The sequence below is a fragment of the Oncorhynchus masou genome, chromosome 24 (assembly GCF_036934945.1).
Source record: "Oncorhynchus masou masou isolate Uvic2021 chromosome 24, UVic_Omas_1.1, whole genome shotgun sequence".
NCBI classification, from domain to species: Eukaryota; Metazoa; Chordata; class Actinopteri; order Salmoniformes; family Salmonidae; genus Oncorhynchus; species Oncorhynchus masou.
This window is the reverse complement of record NC_088235.1, coordinates 92,528,277-92,545,785: the sequence shown is the minus strand read 5'-3', so window position 1 is coordinate 92,545,785 and position 17,509 is coordinate 92,528,277. Positions and strand designations below refer to the sequence as shown.

At 41.1% G+C, this 17,509-nt stretch overlaps 1 protein-coding gene across 1 annotated transcript in view; it reads left to right on the top strand.

Moving 5' to 3' along the window:
- LOC135513039 (carboxyl-terminal PDZ ligand of neuronal nitric oxide synthase protein-like) overlaps nt 1–8,898 on the top strand; it is a 186,801-nt gene extending 177,903 nt beyond the window's left edge. The window contains exons 11-12 of the mRNA XM_064935692.1: nt 3,798–4,143; nt 5,122–8,898. Coding sequence (XP_064791764.1) covers nt 3,798–4,143; nt 5,122–5,761 — 986 coding nt within the window. The 3' untranslated portion in view covers nt 5,762–8,898. The remainder of the gene's footprint in view (nt 1–3,797; nt 4,144–5,121) is intronic.
- Nucleotides 8,899–17,509: the final 8,611 nt, after the last annotated feature.

Below are 17,509 nucleotides of genomic sequence, written 5' to 3'. Positions count from 1 at the left end.
CACCCATTTGGCGAAGTAGGCTGTGATTCGATGATAAATTAACAGGCACCGCATTGATTATATGTAACGCAGGACAAGCTAGTTAACCTAGTAATATCACCAATCATGTGTAGTTAACTAGTGATTATGTGAAGATTGATTGTTTTTTATAAGATAAGTTTAATGGTAGCTAGCTACTTACCATGGCTCCTTGCTGCACTCGCGTAACAGGTGATCAGCCTGTGATTGTCTCCTACTCTCCTCCTTTCTCAAACTGTGATAACATCTCTGTGAGGAAGGCTGCTATTGTCTGACTAACAGCCCAAGTCTCACCACTGTGTGTGCGTGTGTGTGCGTGTGTGTGCGTGCGTGCGTGCGTGTGTGTGTGTGTAGTCACTGTGACAGAAGTGGGTTACTCACAGCTGAGAACAAAGTCTAAAGTTTTTCTTCAGATGAAGAGTAAAGTTGAGTCCATAAAGAAACAGCAGCCTATAAGACTGATATAAGGCTCTGACTGACTCTGTAGAAGTTGTTATCGTCATGGACATTCTCTCTAAGGGTATATGTTAGTAATACAGCCAGTTATGTGACTGGAGATAAAACTTTTAATAACACTTGAGATAAAACTTTAAATTATAAATAAACCAATTGGAACGTCACATTGCATTCCAGTATCTCCCAACAAGACTGGACCCTATGATTCTAAGTTCCAAAGTTGTGGCTAAACTTTGTTTCCTATTCCTGTGACTAAGGCTTCATTGGGCTGTGGGAGCATCTCAATAGTGTGACCTTTCTCCCTCTGCTCTGTTAACCTGGGTCTTTTTTCTCTGGTACAAAACGTTTCATTCCATCAGGTCCTTCACTGGCCTGTTGTATAAAGAGAAACCCAGTATACTGTACTGTATATGTGTGAGAGTGAAAATGCACTTACCCTGCATCTCATTCTGTCCCTGACCTTGCTTTTGCTCAATAAACGTCTCCTTTCATACTTTCTCTCTTTCCGTACTCCTCCTCTACTTAAATTGCTGTGCCACACTGTACCGTACTATCATAACAGTTGATTGCCTTTCTAGAATTCTGTCTCTTTCATTTAATTGTCTTTTTTTTCTTCATTTAATTATCTTTCTTTTATGTTTTCTGTACTTCATTCCTATATGTTTATTCTCCTCTTGTAACGATGTATGCTGAGAGTCGGGAAGCAAGTTCATGGAGTGAATACATTTCATAAATAAATGAACAAAACAAGAAACACGAACAGCGCACCAACATGAAACAGGAACAATGACGACTGGGGAAGAAACCAAAGGGAGTGACATATAAAGGGCAGGTAATCAAGGAGGCGATGGAGTTCAGGTGATTGTAACGCTGGTGACTGGTGTGTGCCATAAAGAGCAGCCTGGTGACCTAGAGGCCGGAGAGGGAGCATACGTAACACCTCTGCACTTGAGCAGAAAAAACAAAACTTCTTAATTAAGAATTAACATGGCAACAATCCCTAAGGGTAGGCTGTAAAAAAAAAATTATATACATATATATATTCCCCCCAGATTCACCCCAGTAGTACATACCCCTCAGGAGGGAGGGGGGTTGAGAGCGAGAGAGGAAAAATAAGAGAGAGGGGGGAAACAAGAGAGGGAGGTAGAGACAGGAGAGGGACACCAGTATGTATTATAGTACAGGGCCAGTCTCAGCCTCGGGTGTAGACAAACAAGCTCCAGCGTCTTAACACGGGGAGTTAATGTGTAATGGAGCTGACTATGTTTGTGCTATTCATTATCATGCCCGCCCATACTTAAAACACTATCCTCATTCTATCATTATGCAGCCTTCTGATAGGGATTGTAGCTAAGAAAAGTGTGGGAACTGCTTTTCTAGCATAAAGAGTGGCTGAGAGCTGTCACACAAACATGCGCACAGACACACAGAGATAAACAGATTGATTTTCTGTTAAATATCAGTTTTGCCACCTCCCAGGTGGCGCAGTGGTTAAGGGTGCTGTACTGCAGTGCCAGCTGTGCCATCAGAGACTCTGGGTTTGCGCCCAGGCTCTGTCGTAACCGGCTGTGACCGGGAGGTCAATGGGGTCGACGCATGATTGGCCTAGTGTTGTCTGGGTTAGGGAGGGCTTGGTCAGTAGGGATGTCCTTGTCTCATCACGCACCAGTGACTCCTGTGGCGGGATGGGTGCAGTGCGCGCTAACCAAGGTTGCCAGGTGCACGGTGTTTCCTCTGACACATTGGTGCAGCTGGCTTCCGGGTTGGATGCGTGCTGTGTTAAGAAGCAGTGCGGCTAGGTTGGGTTGTGTATCAGAGGATGCATGACTTTCAACCTTTGTCTCTCCCGAGCCCGTGTGGGAGTTGTAGCGATGAGACAAGATAGTAGCTACTACAACAATTGGACACTACGAAAAAGGGGTAACAAAAAAATATATATATATATAATTTTTGCCGAAGTGATGCCGAAACGTTGGTAAATACCATTAAATTGCTGGGAGATTATATGTAGTGTGCAGGTCATTGACCTTTGTTTTATTTTGATAGTTTATAGTTTATTCGCGGTTAGCCACACAAACTATTTTCTAGGTGTGCGCCAGCTCATGTTTTTTTTAAAATCAAATATAATTTTTCTAACAGCACTTCTCTATAGTCAGGCTACAGAGCATCCATCTCCCTGGCAAGCCTCTAACAGTGAAAAGAGATATCAGTGTTTGTGTGAATAACCACCTGGATGTCTGCTCTCCCTCTCTCTTCCTCCTTCAAACACCCTTCGTTCACTGCTGATTCATATTAGCTCACTCTCCAAAGACACACTAATATATTCTAAGATCTCTGGAGCTGCCAGTGTCTTTGAAATCATCTGAATTGCAGCCGCAACACAAAGTGAAGTCAAGGGCACCTGTGATGTGCTGTCTCACTGCTCTCACTGTTTCTTTCCATATATCTGTCGAGAGATGAGATGTGGTGTTTAGAGTTACAATCCAACCCAGTGTTTAGCCGTAACGTCCCTATTTGTCCCTATGATGAGCCCGTAAGGGCTCCGGAGTGATTGTCTGATCAGCGAGAAAGAATCAGGCAGTAAATTGTGTTCCATTGGAATATGCTCAGTATTCTGAACTCTACATTTCTCTAACATATGTACTGGAGGTTATTAGAAAGCAATCTGCATAAGACCATCTGCTAAATGATTTAACTTAGAACTTAAAATGTATTTATATAACACTTTGTTACGCAATTTTTGGAACCCGCTTTACAAATACACTTTTTATTCATTCTAAGCACTTGTTGTGTCTTACTAATGCCTTCTGAGAAATTATTTTCTCCACGAGGTAAGAAAATCTATTATTGTACTGTGGACTGACAACAACCCGCTTCTTTGTGCATTTACCCATCCTGTAATGCATTGTGGTCCCTTTTTCTGCTTCATTGTGATTGGTGGATGTGGATATGTGCATGTGTCATGCCCCTTGCTTGCATCCTGACTTGTTGATGGTTGTGTAACATGTTGCATCCTTATGGAGTGGTTGTAACACTGTGCCTTGTGGCACCCCATTTGCTCATTCTAATACTAAGCCATACTTAAACATGTTTTTGATTTTGCAACATTCTGTAATGTAGCATAAAAGATGCAGTAAGTATTGGAATGTCAGGAGTGTTCTTTTGCTCCAGGTCATGAGATTTAATGTTGTCTATACATTCCATTTATGTCTGTTCCATTCCATTGGTGCCTGTAATTTTTTATGTATCTGAAACCTTGAATTTAACTAGAAATGCCTCACTTTTATCTTACACGATCCCTCTCCCTCCCTCTCTCCCTCCAGTTGACCAGAGTATGTTTGAGAACTCCAACGCCTCCAGAGCTCCAGGCCAGGGGCTCCAGGCCTCCAGGTTGACCCAGGCCTCGGCCCGTCGCTCCCTGGTCACTGCTAACCCTGCCCTGGGTAGCAGCCCAGCCGAGGCCCCCTCCTCCACCACTGTCGCTGGAGGTCAGCAGAGGCTGAAGAACGCCCTGAACCTGGGAAAGGTGGTGGGGGCAAAGGTCAATGACCTGCTGCGGAGGAAGGAGCCCAGTCTTCTAGGAGACATCGGGGTCACAGAGGTCAACAAGAACGTAGGAGCAGTCTGGAGCAATATGGAGGAGATGACCCTGGGGACTACTGCCAATAGGTAAGGAGGGATACACACATTACACACAGACACTTATAGACACTGTGCTCTGGAGAATCACTCCAATATTGGTTTTATTCCGAGTCAAACTGTAGCTAGTTATTTCAAAAAGCAACTTTTCACTCCATATTAAAATCATAACCACGCAGTCTAAGATGTTTAAATGATTCATCAGTGTAAGAGGAGGGTTAGTTAGACTGAAGACAGAGATTAAACCATACACATACACACACACACGCAGCCTTGGGTCTCCCTCTGTCTAAAGAGACAGAATGAGCTGTCTGTCTACAAACTGTAGCTGATCATTGATCTGTCTGTCTCTTGACTGAACTCGCTGCCGAATTCACATCCTCATCATATAATTGGTAAAACCATGATGTGTGTTTGGACACTGATGTGATGAGAAATATGGATTGTGTGTGTGTGTGTGTGTGTGTGTGTGTGTGTGTGTGTGTGTGTGTGTGTGTGTGTGTGTGTGTGTGTGTGTGTGTGTGTGTGTGTGTGTGTGTGTGTGTGTGTGTGTGTGTGTGTGTGTGTGTGTGTGTGAGCGACAGTGAGTGGTAAGTCACGTACAGACAGACTAGTCATAAATGACTGGTATTCTTTGCGGTGACTTACTTCTTATTACTATGGAAATGATAAGTCATCACCATGGCAATATGCTCATTTATGGGGGACAGATAGAGAAATATTCCACTGATAATATAAACACACAGTCAACAAACACACACAATCTCACAGCATGAGAGAGAGAGAAAGAGAGAGGGAGAGGGAGAGAGAGAAAGGCAAGTAAGGGGGTGACGGGGAGGGATTGAACAAATGAGTCATTCATTTTAGGTTCAGGCAACGTATTAGGCTTTGTTCATAGCTAAACTGCAGATCTAAAACAGATGTATGTGCATCTTCTCTCTCCCCTGTCTACTAAACAGACACAGAAACACACAAAGATTGACACAGTTCTCTTCTCTATCCCTCCAGTCATACCTCTCTGGACTCCTTCCCTCGTCTGGACCCCCCTCCCCCCGGTAAGAAGCGCCATCCTCGCGCCCTGAAGACCACCCAGGACATGATGATCTCATCTGACCCTGTCGTCACCACTCCCCCTGAGACCCCTGATCACTCCCTCTCCTCCCCTGACAAGACCCCCCTCATTAGCAAGGAGCATACCCCACCCCAGGGAGAGAGGGATGGAGAAAATGATGGAGGGAGAGACGGATTCACCGGACTGACTGGTCCTCTGGACAGCGAGAGGAAAGAGGAGGATGAGGTGGTGGAGATGGAGAGAAATGGAAGTAGTAAGATGGATGGAGTGGAAGGGGATGAGACGGAAGAGAGGAAAGAGCCAGAGAAGACCCAGATTCAGCTCCAGCTCTCTGTCCCAGACCTCATCCATAAGGACCACCCGGACCCCCACAGGTCGAAGACATCTGAGCCCAGGCAGAAGGCACCGGGAGTGGACACGAGGCTGGCCTCCACCCCTCTGAAGGCTCCATACAGGATCAGTCTGAGTGTGAGTGAGGATGGGCCGATGGAGAATGGCTCCCTCTGTATGAGAGGATCAGCAGTTACAGACACAGAGGAGCTTGAACAACACCCCGACCTGCTCTCCTTTGAGTAGAGATACACATAAACACACACACACACCACATACATGCAAACATACACACATACATGGATACATACACACAGACAGTGATGTGGTGAGGACTTGGCAGAGGGAGAGAAGACAGAAATTGTGTGTGCGAGAAAATAAGAGGGAGAGAGGATGTTTTTGACTAGACCCTAGACTTGGGTTAGGGCACAGGGATATAGATTGTGATGTTGTGTGTTTGTATGTGAGTGGGAGTTGGATATAGTGGTAGAGGATTGTATTTAGGAAGGGTATGTGTGAGAGAGGTAGAGAGAACAAGACAGACCGGGAAAGAGGATCTATTTTAACATCATGAAGGGACAGACCACAGTGGCTTAGAATCTTTTCAAGAGAACCAAAACCTCCTGGTCTGCCAAACATGGTTTTATAACCTTGTTTTAAGTCGTGTTTTATAGTGTTAATCTTCGAAGATAATGCTGAAGGAAGATTTATACCCAAGGATTCTAGATATCTAGATTTCAAATAAATAATTTGGAATGTCATAGTACCCTTTCATGCTGAGACAGAATGTATTTTTATGATCTTTTATAATTGTTGCCCCCCAGAAAATGTCAAACCGTCAGCGCTAAATATGAAAACAAAAGTGAACATAACCAGTAGCATAACACAGTTTTGCGGGGCCACCTCGCAAGGTCTTGCGTGGATTACGGGGGTGTCTGGTACGCCAGTGAACACGACATAAACACTGATTAATATGATTCATCACCACAAGCTCTTTCTCTGTTTTTATACGCCCACTGTTGTGTTCCTCATTCTCACCCTTCAAGTGGAGACATGTATTGTGGGAGACGTGCGATTGGGTTTGTTTCGCCTGTGTGTGTGTCTGGTTTATGTTTGTTGATCGACGGTCATTGTTTTAGTAGTGCCACTCACAGTCCTGTTGTTTTATTTCCTCTTTATGTGTCATCTTTATTTTGTCATTTGATTTGAAGTAATGGTCATTCTGCAACAAAAAAAGTTGTAAAAAATATATCACACACACACACACACACAGGACACGTAGTAGGACAGAATGAGGGGAATGTAAGGCAGGTCTCTCCCAGAGAAAAGAGGCTTTGTCTGGGGCTGCTATTCTCACTTACAGGCTCCTCACCACTGTACTCATCTACCCCTTCTCTTCCCCTCTCATCCACTCCTTCCTGAGATGAACAAACAGATAGAATCCACTATCACAGCCCTTTTATGCTCCTAGCACAGATTGAGATTAATGAGACTTTAACCAGTGTTTCACAAAACTGACCGTAGATCAGTGTGTCAGGGGAACTACTACTCTAATAGACAATGCTTAGTTATCCTGGGTGGGGTGTATGTGGATCTGTGCTTCCATCAGTCAGCACACAGAATATTATTCTGGACCCAGTATTTCTGGAATGTAGTAGTCAGACACTGAGACTGGAGAGAGAGAGAGGGGGGGGGGCAACAACATGAAGATTGATACCATTGGGAGTATTTACATCCAGATTGTTCTTAGCCTATTGTATCAACCGAGTGTTTTCCAAACCGTGGGTCGTGGGACCTGGCTGAAAACGTCTGTGTCTAAAAACATGGATTTGTGTGATTGGATGTTGGAAAGGCTATATGTTTGTCAATGTGTTATTAGATCATCTGTTTGATAAGGCAACCTAATCATGATGTAAACTAAAGCAATAATTGATATATTTTAAATGAATCAATCATTGTTTGTAGAGTCTAGACGGGTGTTGGCGTTATATTGTTATTTCTAAATGAGAACACTAAAGAGGAGAGTTGCTTATAAAGCTACATTTTACAGCATCAACACATAGCTTATCTGTATCAATACTATGCTGACCACTTAAGTTATATCAGATCTTGAAATGTGAAGGAAAATACTGTACATTTGTGGAAATATTTTTACAACACCTTTATAACGTCTCTGTACATGAAAATCGTTTCACATCTTATTAAGAAATGAATGAAAGTGATTTATTTTGAAATACAATTTAGTCATAAATCTCGTAGAAAATGTTTCTATTTAGCTAGTTGTAAAGATATTTGATTGAAATGGAATGATATCACATACTGTGCATTTGATTTGTTATGATTGATTTATTCATAATTGTAGTTATTGTTTTAAGTTTTGTGTTCTACAAGATGGCCAATATAATTTCACTACTCCGCTGTTGAATGAAGGAAAGCTATAATGAGCAATAATGATGTGGATGTGTGTGACTGTAAGAGAGAGAGAGAAGCTTTGTGGTGTATTTTGAGAGATATGGACAGTTCTGATGAAGACCGTTCAGTGGAACAGTTTTTCTATTAATTATTTGTAATACATTTGGGTCACCGTGTGTTACAACAAATCTGTGATTTAAATGGTTGTTTTTGATTTATTTAGATTTTATTGTTTTATGATTCTCTGTTTTTTAACATTGGGGAAATAGTTACTCTTGCTACTGGAAAATATAAAGTTTAAAAAATGAAATATGACTCCTTGTGCCTGTAACTTATGGATGAAACTGAGAGAACTTAGCGCTCTTCTCTCTTTTCAGAAGCTTTCCTGTCTATTTCGGGACATACAGATGTAGGATCTTAAATTTGATCACTTTTCTTATTGCTGAAAAATGTTGCTGCATGGCAGGAAATACAAACTTGTGATGTTTTCGAGGTTTAAAAATGCTTCTAATGTTTGTATTTTCCACTTTAAAATGTCAGCCTTGATTTGCCCTAACAAAAAATATAGCAACCCCGAACAAATTATGTTCATTAAAGATGCACTATGCAGAAATCGCTTCACCATTTCCTGGTTGCAAAATTCTAATTTCAGTTTATGTGACAAACAAGTGTCACGCCCTGACCTTAAAGATACGTTTTATTTCTCTATTTGGTTAGGTCAGAGTGTGATCTGGGGTGGGCATTCTATGTAGTCTATTTCATTGTTTTTGGCTGAGTATGGTTCACAATCAGAGGCAGCTGTTAATCGTTGTCTCTGATTGGGAATCATACTTAGGCAGCCCTTTTTCCCACTTTCTGTTGTGGGACCTTTTTTTGTTAGTTGCTGTGTGAGCGCTACATTACTTTACGTGTCATTTATCTTTCTTGTTTTTTTGTTGGTGTTCATTTAATAAATTTAAAATGTACGCCTACCACGCTGCACCTTGGTCTCATTCGAACGACGGACGTAACAACAAGCAAGTACAGTGTAGAGAATTATTGTACCATTTTCAATAACCAAAAATAGATTATTTTCCGCTGTTTGAAGCTGGTATATCAAAATGAAAGTAAAAGACTTAAAAAACTAAACTTAAGAATGGGAAGCATAGAAATAACACATATTGAACAGATCTACCACTTCCTAGATTGCTTTCAATGAGAATGACAGATCTATAACTCACAATTCTATGTGAATTTGGTATGGTACCCCAAAAAAATATTGCAACTGTAATTATAATCCACATAATATTTCACATGTCCTGTTGCTGCAAGAATATTTTCCTGCTGTAGCAAACTGGCTCAGATTAAGATCCTACATCTGTCTCCTATTGTATTACTTCTTACCCTCACACATAACCATGGCAACTTGTGTCACATTCAAAAGTGCCACTGTGACAGCCTGTTCTGCTGAATTTAGGACCCTGGAAAGTTTAGAGACGTCCATCAAATATCATTTGATTTTTCTTTGCAATCACCCATGTTTATGATTCCCTTCATGAAAAATGACGATTAAGAGCAGAAGCAGAATTTACAAGGCAAATGTGATCAACTGGCTCGAGTCGTTCTTATGTTTTTACATTGGATAAAAGTAAAGACAGAGCTAGAAAATGGTATATCTTACACTACAGTTGAGGAGCAATGGGAAAATAATTCTGCTTTGAAAGTTGATAAACTTGTAATCTCACTTTGAGAAAATGGCCCTTGAATGTTTTGGTTAACCTATTGGAGAACCCTTCAGCATCATTCATATCCTCATTGTTGTTATGAAAAAGTATAAACAGAAAAATACAGGCTGCATGACATCAGCAGCCTGGTGGTCCAAAATAGCATAACTAGTGTATTTTAACACCAATTAACCCACCTGTTTAGTATATGTCAATCTAGCAAACCAGGGAACTAAAAGCAACTTTCTAAATAATGTTTTGGTTTGTTTATTAGCTTGTTCGCTAGCTAGCTAATGTTAAGTTAGCCGGCTAGCCAGTTCAAGTAATGACCATATCATAAAGATGACAATGTCTTCGCTTTAGCTCATTTGTCTTCATTATTACAGGAAAATAAACTCACGACAATATCATTATTATTATTATTATATCATTAAGTTAATAGCGAGCCAATTACAGAAAAATAGCATACGATTGTGAGTGTGAGGAAATAAAAGCAGCACTCTACCAGAGCATTTTAGAACTTGGATACGTTATAGCCTAATTTGACTTTTGTGCAGGTCATGTTCTTCACTTTACCGTCTCTGGTAAATATATACTATATAAAATAAAAGTTTATTTGTCAAACAATGAACTATAATTCCAACTCATAACATTACTACCCTGCATGAATCTGCAAGTAGCTAACCAACCAGGTTCAATGTTAGCTAGCTAACAATAGGCTATTACTAGCAATGCAAATGGCTCTGAGATACTAATAATATTACCACACAGATAATACATATAACGTTAGCTAGCGAGCGAGCCAGCCAGCTAACGTTAGCTAGCTAGCTAACAGTACGCTTTAACTTGAAATGAAAATGACTTTCTGATCAAATCTGAAAATGTAACTAACTAGACTATCTTACCCTTATACATGGATGGACTCTTCTCCCTCTCTGTCACTGATGCCATGGTTGCCCTTAGTTTGAATATGTAATCAAGAGACAGGTGTTTTACACAACAGCCTTCTGTGTGTTCTGTTTTTGACTCCCTCGGCTAAAAAATACATTCCATTCACACACACCATGGTTCCCACATATTGCAAACTGTGGCTTATTTTCTTGTATACCCTTTCTATGCTGTGCTGTTTGGCACATATTTCTTGTATGCGGAGGAACTGGTGATAGCTATACTACCAAATCTAATCAGGACCCTGGCTTGAACCTAATATCTATCTCCTGTCCCTGTTCTCTGAAAGTTCTTCTATGGAGAAGCAAAATGAAGAGGCTACAATAATTGATGTATATTTGTCACGCCCTGGCCATAGAGAGGTTAGGCCAGGGTGTGACTAGGGTGGGCATTCTATGTTCATTCAGTCTAACATCCTCTGGCAGCCATGTGCGACCTGTGTAACAACACTAATTAATATGTAAATTAGATTAAGTGATTTATTTACAGTCACTTTATGCAGATCTTGGCGCTAGATTCAATCAGATTGACATCTGCATAGCGTTATTTTGGTGTTGTCGGAGGTGGAACTGCGTTAGCGTCGGATTGGATCCAAAATTATTTTCCAACTGTTTCGTTTTGATTAGAATCAACAACAAAAAATTGGTCCATTCCACTCTTCCGACCAGCAAAATAAAGTATCCATTCTTCTCTAATTAAACATCTCTCCCTAATTTCGGTATTACGCTTGTAATGTCATCAGTAGGCTACAGTACGAGAAGCAAAATAGAGGGGCAATTAGTCTACACACACACGCACACCCACTGGCAAAGATTTCCGCTGGTAGGCAGATGCTGGAATAAGTTTCTCAGTGACAGAGCGCTTTGTTGGGATTTTTGTGTGTCTGAAAAAATCCCTGGAACGTAATATAACATTAACTGGTTCAAAATACTGTTCTGTTCAGAAACAGTATAGATCACTTTTGTTTTCGGTTTGGGTTCGGTTCTTCAAATAATGTCATTATTTTCCGGTTTTCGGTTCTGTTTCCTGAACCGGTTCCAACCATTGGCGAGAGCTGTCAAATCCACAAGTGGCTCATTGCATTGGGCTCCCGAGGGGGCAGCAGTCTAAGACACAGCATTTCAGCACAAGAGGTGTCACTACAGTCCCTGGTTCAAATCCAGGCTGTATCACATCTGGCTGTGATTGGGAGTCCCATAGGGTGGTGCACAATTGGCTGGGGTAGGCTGTGATTAAAAATAAGATTTTGTTCTTAACTGACTTGCCTAGTTAAATAATAATAAAAAATTGCCTTATCGCGGACAATACACTAGATGCAACTAAACCACACTCGACTATAATCCAACAAATTCTATGTAGCTGCATAGAAGTTAATACAGCCGAATTAGACTGATAGGCATAAATCCCCCATCTAAATGAACATGAAAACATTGCATTAACCTAACATCAATGGTTTGATGTTTGAGAGTCATTATTTCTAACATGGATAGAGCCTACACTTTCTTGCTCTGTTTTGAACTTCTAACGCAGTAGGGAGAAGCTAATAAGGAAGGGAGTGGTTTGTGACACACCAACAGCCACTCACCGATATATCAGCTCATACCGCAGTTACACATCTGCCCTGCGTATGTCGGTCAATGCTGTTTTACACTTGATCTGATTGAATCCAGGCCCACGTATGTAAACAGTTAATCAGATCAAGACATACAGACGTCATTACTAATTGAAACACTTATTTATTCAAGTGTTTTTCTCTGTAAGGGAATCTAGGTCTTAATGCGTAATACAGTTGGTGTAACCATCTCAAAGCCTCTGTGTTCATATTCTCTTTGTTAACTTTATTGTATTTTATGTCCTTCAAAGGGAATAATGAAGTGAACCAAAGAATAAACCGGTTTACCTAGCTATCCTATCAATCAAACAGACTAAGAGAAGAGGAAGAGAACACGTGTTTTTTGACAACTTCCTCTGAGAAGGATGAAAGTAAGTTAATGCATTATCTGCTTTTTGATTGTAACACATCTTCTGTAGTGAGAGGGAGGTAATTCCACTGACTGAAGTTAATCATCTGTTTTATTGTATATTTAATCTATTCTTTAATTTGAGCCAGCAGCAGGCAGGCAGCCACTGCATTTTTTCTTTATCAATAAATATCACAGTGGTCCTCTTCAAAAAACATGAGAAGGATTAGAAAAGTTCTGCTTAGCCAAGTGACACAGTGTGATGTACTTATGAACTGAAGGACAGAATGTTACACTGATAAGAAATAACAATAGGACACAATTAAACTCTGCTATAATCATACTTTTCACAATTTCAGAGAGTTATTTCGACCTGACAGTGAGGACATATCATAATCACGTTTTTCACTGCACTGCCCATTTATTAACACTGTCCTGACAAAGATACTGTATTGACTGACGCAGGGATTCGATCAAATGTGTGTTGTAGACACGTGCATTGTACTTGACTTTAAAAAGTCATTTACACTTCATCCGACAGTGTTTACCTTGTATGTGATCTCTGCGGACGTCAGGGAAATTGCCTGCAGTGCAGTGCGCTGGACTATAATGCCTTTGATTGAATCCTGGCCTGAGTGAGTATCATCCTCTATGTCCTAATGTGGCCTGTCTGCTGTTTCAGTATTGTGATAGAGCTCTGTCCCATCAGTCCATTCATAATTCAACAGCTGGTTCTGGTACTGGAGTGTGTATGTGTAAGTGTGTGTATGAGTAATTGGGTCTGGACCAGGACCACACAATGTGTCTACACACACAGTCATGAATATTCACATGACAGGCTGGCTGTTTACACTCCTTCCTAGCTCTCCTAAAACAGACTGGCAGACTCTGTTTGTTGAGGAGGTAAAAGCCCACAGGCCAAAACACAAGAGTAAACACACACTTTTAATAGAGCCAGTGGAAGAGTGGGGAGTCAGTCGGAAGAACTCAATAATCAGAGTGAGTGAATGCATCTCATTTGATTAGAAAGTCTGCTAGTCAAAAGTCTAAAGGAGCTTCCACTCCTGGTTTCATACACAAACTAGACAAACACAGGCCCAGGCAGACAGGTAGACTTCACAGGTTAAATGGCACTAAACATATGTAGAAAAACAGGTGACAAGTTTGCCTGAGACACAAGTGAGTATCCTTTCTCTTCTTCTGTCTGTATCTCCCTCTTTCTCTCTCACTCCCTTCCTCTCACTCTGATAGGATAGTCTGAACTCCAATACACACTACACTAGACTACTAAAAGATGTTATGCCTACTGTCATCCCCAACATTATGTCTATTGTAAATAGTTCCCTGACCTCTGGCTCTGTTCCAGCCTATTTGAAAACTGCTCTGGTCCAACCACCTTAAAAATCTCTTTCTATACCCCTCCTCACTGAATAAGTATAGACCTATCCTAAGCTTCCTTTTTTATCCAAGATTTTAGAAACGTTGTTTTCAAGCAATTGTTGGCTCGTTTGAGTATGAACAACTTATTTGAAAAATTCCAGTCGTTCTTCTGCTTACTTCACAGCATGGAAACGGCTTTATTGAAAGACAGTAATGACCTTCTATTGGCTGCCGAAGCCGGTGAATTTTATTTTGTATTTGTATTTAACCTTCATTTAACTAAGCAAGTCAGTTAAGAACAAATTCGTATTTACAATGACGGCCTACCAAAAGGCCTCCTGCGGAGACGGGGGCCTGGGATTAAAATAATAATATAAATATAAATAGAACAATATAAATATAGGTCAAAACACATATCACAACAAGAGACAACACAACACTACATAAAGAGAGACCTAAGACAACAATATAGCAAGGCAGCAACACATGACAACACAGCATGGTAGCAACACAACATAACAACAACATGGTAGCGACATTATTGGGCAATGCTCTATTCTAGTTATTTTGGTTCTCAGTGACGCGCTTCCCACTAGGTGGGAAAAGATTATTATTAGAAAAGAGTCATTTCTTAAGCAAGAATTTTGTTAGGACTGTGGGAGTGGTATGAGTGGGGAGGGAAAAAGTAGCTGTTATTGGCAGAGTTTGGAACTCACCAGGCAGGCCAAAACTCCTTCCCACCCAAACAGGCTGAAATTTCAAGCGGGCTTTTGAAACAGCTCTTACACTAAAAAGGCATTATCATCATTTTCAGAATTTGTCAGTATTATGCCAACTTCAGTGTGGAAATATACACTGAGTGTATAAAACATTAGGAACATCTCCCTAATATTGAGTTGCACCAACTTTTGCCCTCAGAACAGCCTCAATTCATCAGGGCATGGACTACAAGGTGTCTAAAGCGTTCCACAGGGATGCTGGCCCATTCTTGATACACATGGGAAACTGTTGAGACTGAAAAACCCAGCAGCGTTGCAGTTCTTGACACACTCAAACCGATGCACCTGGCACCTACTACCATACAATGTTCAAAGGCACTTTAATCTTTAGTCTTGCCCATTCACCCTCTGAATGGCACACATACACAATCCATGTCTTAATTGTCTCAAGGCTTAAAAGTCATTCTTTAACCTGTCTCCCCCCCTTCATCTACACTGATAGAAGTGATATCAATAAGGGATCATAGCTTTCACCTGGATTCACCTGGTCAGTCTATGTCATAGAAATGTTTTATGTTTTGACTGCACTGGGGCTTGAAAACTGAAAAGTTCTCTCTCCCTCATGGCAAAATGTGTAGAATTCCAGGATATTAGCTTTAAAAATGTAAAAACTAAAATGTCTCTTCCTCATGACAAAGTGTGTAGAATTGCAGGAAATTATCTTGAAAACTGCAACATTTTTTTTCCAATGCCAAGAGGTGGGCCTTTTAAATGTTCTTTCCCTGGACCTGAGACTTGGTTCATCCAGCCATGCACTGCAGACATCATAGTAAAACTGCTTGTAACTCTTTTTATCTCACTCGAGTTGTGTTCTGACTAAGAGGGGGGGTCCCTGATGAATTTGCTATCACAAAAAGGGTCCCCAACCCCCAAAAAGTTTCAGCTGATTCAAATGATCAAACCTTGATGATTAGTTGATCATTTGAATCAGCTGTGTAGTGCTAGGGCAAAAACCAAAATGTGCACCCTTTGGGGTCCCGAGGACCAAGTTTTGGAACTGATTGGGGAAGAACTTTGGAACTTCCCCAATCAGAACATTTACTTTCACTGTGCTAATGACACGCAGCTCTATTTACCAATCAGACCCAGTGACCAATCTAGCGTAGCTACCCTTCATAAGTGACTTCCTAACTGTTGGATGTCTGACAATCTGAGGTTATATCTGGTCCCCACCTTGATAGAACTCAGAGTACAGCCGGCTGCAACTGGGAGATCAATGGGGCGACGCACAATTGGCCTAGCGTCATCTGGGTTAGGGGAGGGTTTGGCCGGCAGGGATGTCCTTGTCCCATCGCGCTCTAGCGATTCCTGTGGGGGTCTGGGTGCATGCACGCTGACACGGTCACCAGGTGTACGGTGTTTCCTCCGACACGTTGGTGTGGCTGGCTGGTCATTTGTCCACAAAGGTAAAGCCTAAGGCCAGAAATCTTGGTGTCTTCTTTGAACCTGACCTAAATCTCGAGCTGCATGAACAAAATGTTGTCCAGTCCTGCTTTTACTGTATACTGTTGCTAAGGTCAAGTCTTTTATTTCAGTTCTGATCTGGAGAAACAAACGCATGCTTTTATTTCAGTTCTGATCTGGAGAAACATACGCATGCTTTTATTTCAGTTCTGATCTGGAGAAACATATGCATGCTTTTATTCAGTTCTGATCTGGAGAAACATACGCATGCTTTTATTTCAGTTCTGATCTGGAGAAACATACGCATGCTTTTATTTCAGTTCTGATCTGGAGAAACATACGCATGCTTTTATTTCAGTTCTGATCTGGAGAAACATACGCATGCTTTTATTTCCTCACAACTAGATTGTAACTGTTTGTATATCTGTCTCAGTCAGAAATAACTCCATTTATTTTTTGTTTAACCTTTATTTAACTAGGCAAGTCAGTTAAGAACAAATTCTTATTTACAATGACGGCCTACCCCGGCCAAACCCTAACCCTATATATTTTACCTCTTGGGGATGTTATTCGAAAACATAATGTTAACTTTCACTGCTATGCGGATGATACACAGCTGTACATTTCAATGAAACATGGTGAAGCCCCAAAATTGCCCTCGCTAGAAGCATGTGTTTCAGACATAAGGAAGTGGATGGCAGCAAACTTTCTACTTTTAAACTCGGATAAAACAGAGATGCTTGTTCTAGGTCCCAAGAAACAAAGAGATCTTCTGTTGAATCTGACAATTAATCTTAATGGTTGTACAGTCATCTCAAATAAAACTGTGAAGGACCTCGGCGTTACTCTGGACCCTGATCTCTCTTTTGAAGAACATATCAAGACCATTTCAAGGACAGCTTTTTTCCATCTACGTAACATTGCAAAAATCAGAAACTTTCTGTCCAAAAATGATGCAGAAAAATTAATCCATGCTTTTGTCACTTCTAGGTTAGACTACTGCAATGCTCTACTTTCCGGCTACCCGGATAAAGCACTAAATAAACTTCAGTTAGTGCTAAATACGGCTGCTAGAATCCTGACTAGAACCAAAAAATTTGATCATATTACTCCAGTGCTAGCCTCCCTACACTGGCTTCCTGTCAAAGCAAGGGCTGATTTCAAGGTTTTACTGCTAACCTACAAAGCATTGCATGGGCTTGCTCCTACCTATCTCTCTGATTTGGTCCTGCCGTACATACCTACACGTACGCTACGGTCACAAGACGCAGGCCTCCTAATTGTCCCTAGAATTTCTAAGCAAACAGCTGGAGGCAGGGCTTTCTCCTATAGAGCTCCATTTTTATGGAACGGTCTGCCTACCCATGTCAGAGACGCAAACTCGGTCTCAACCTTTAAGTCTTTACT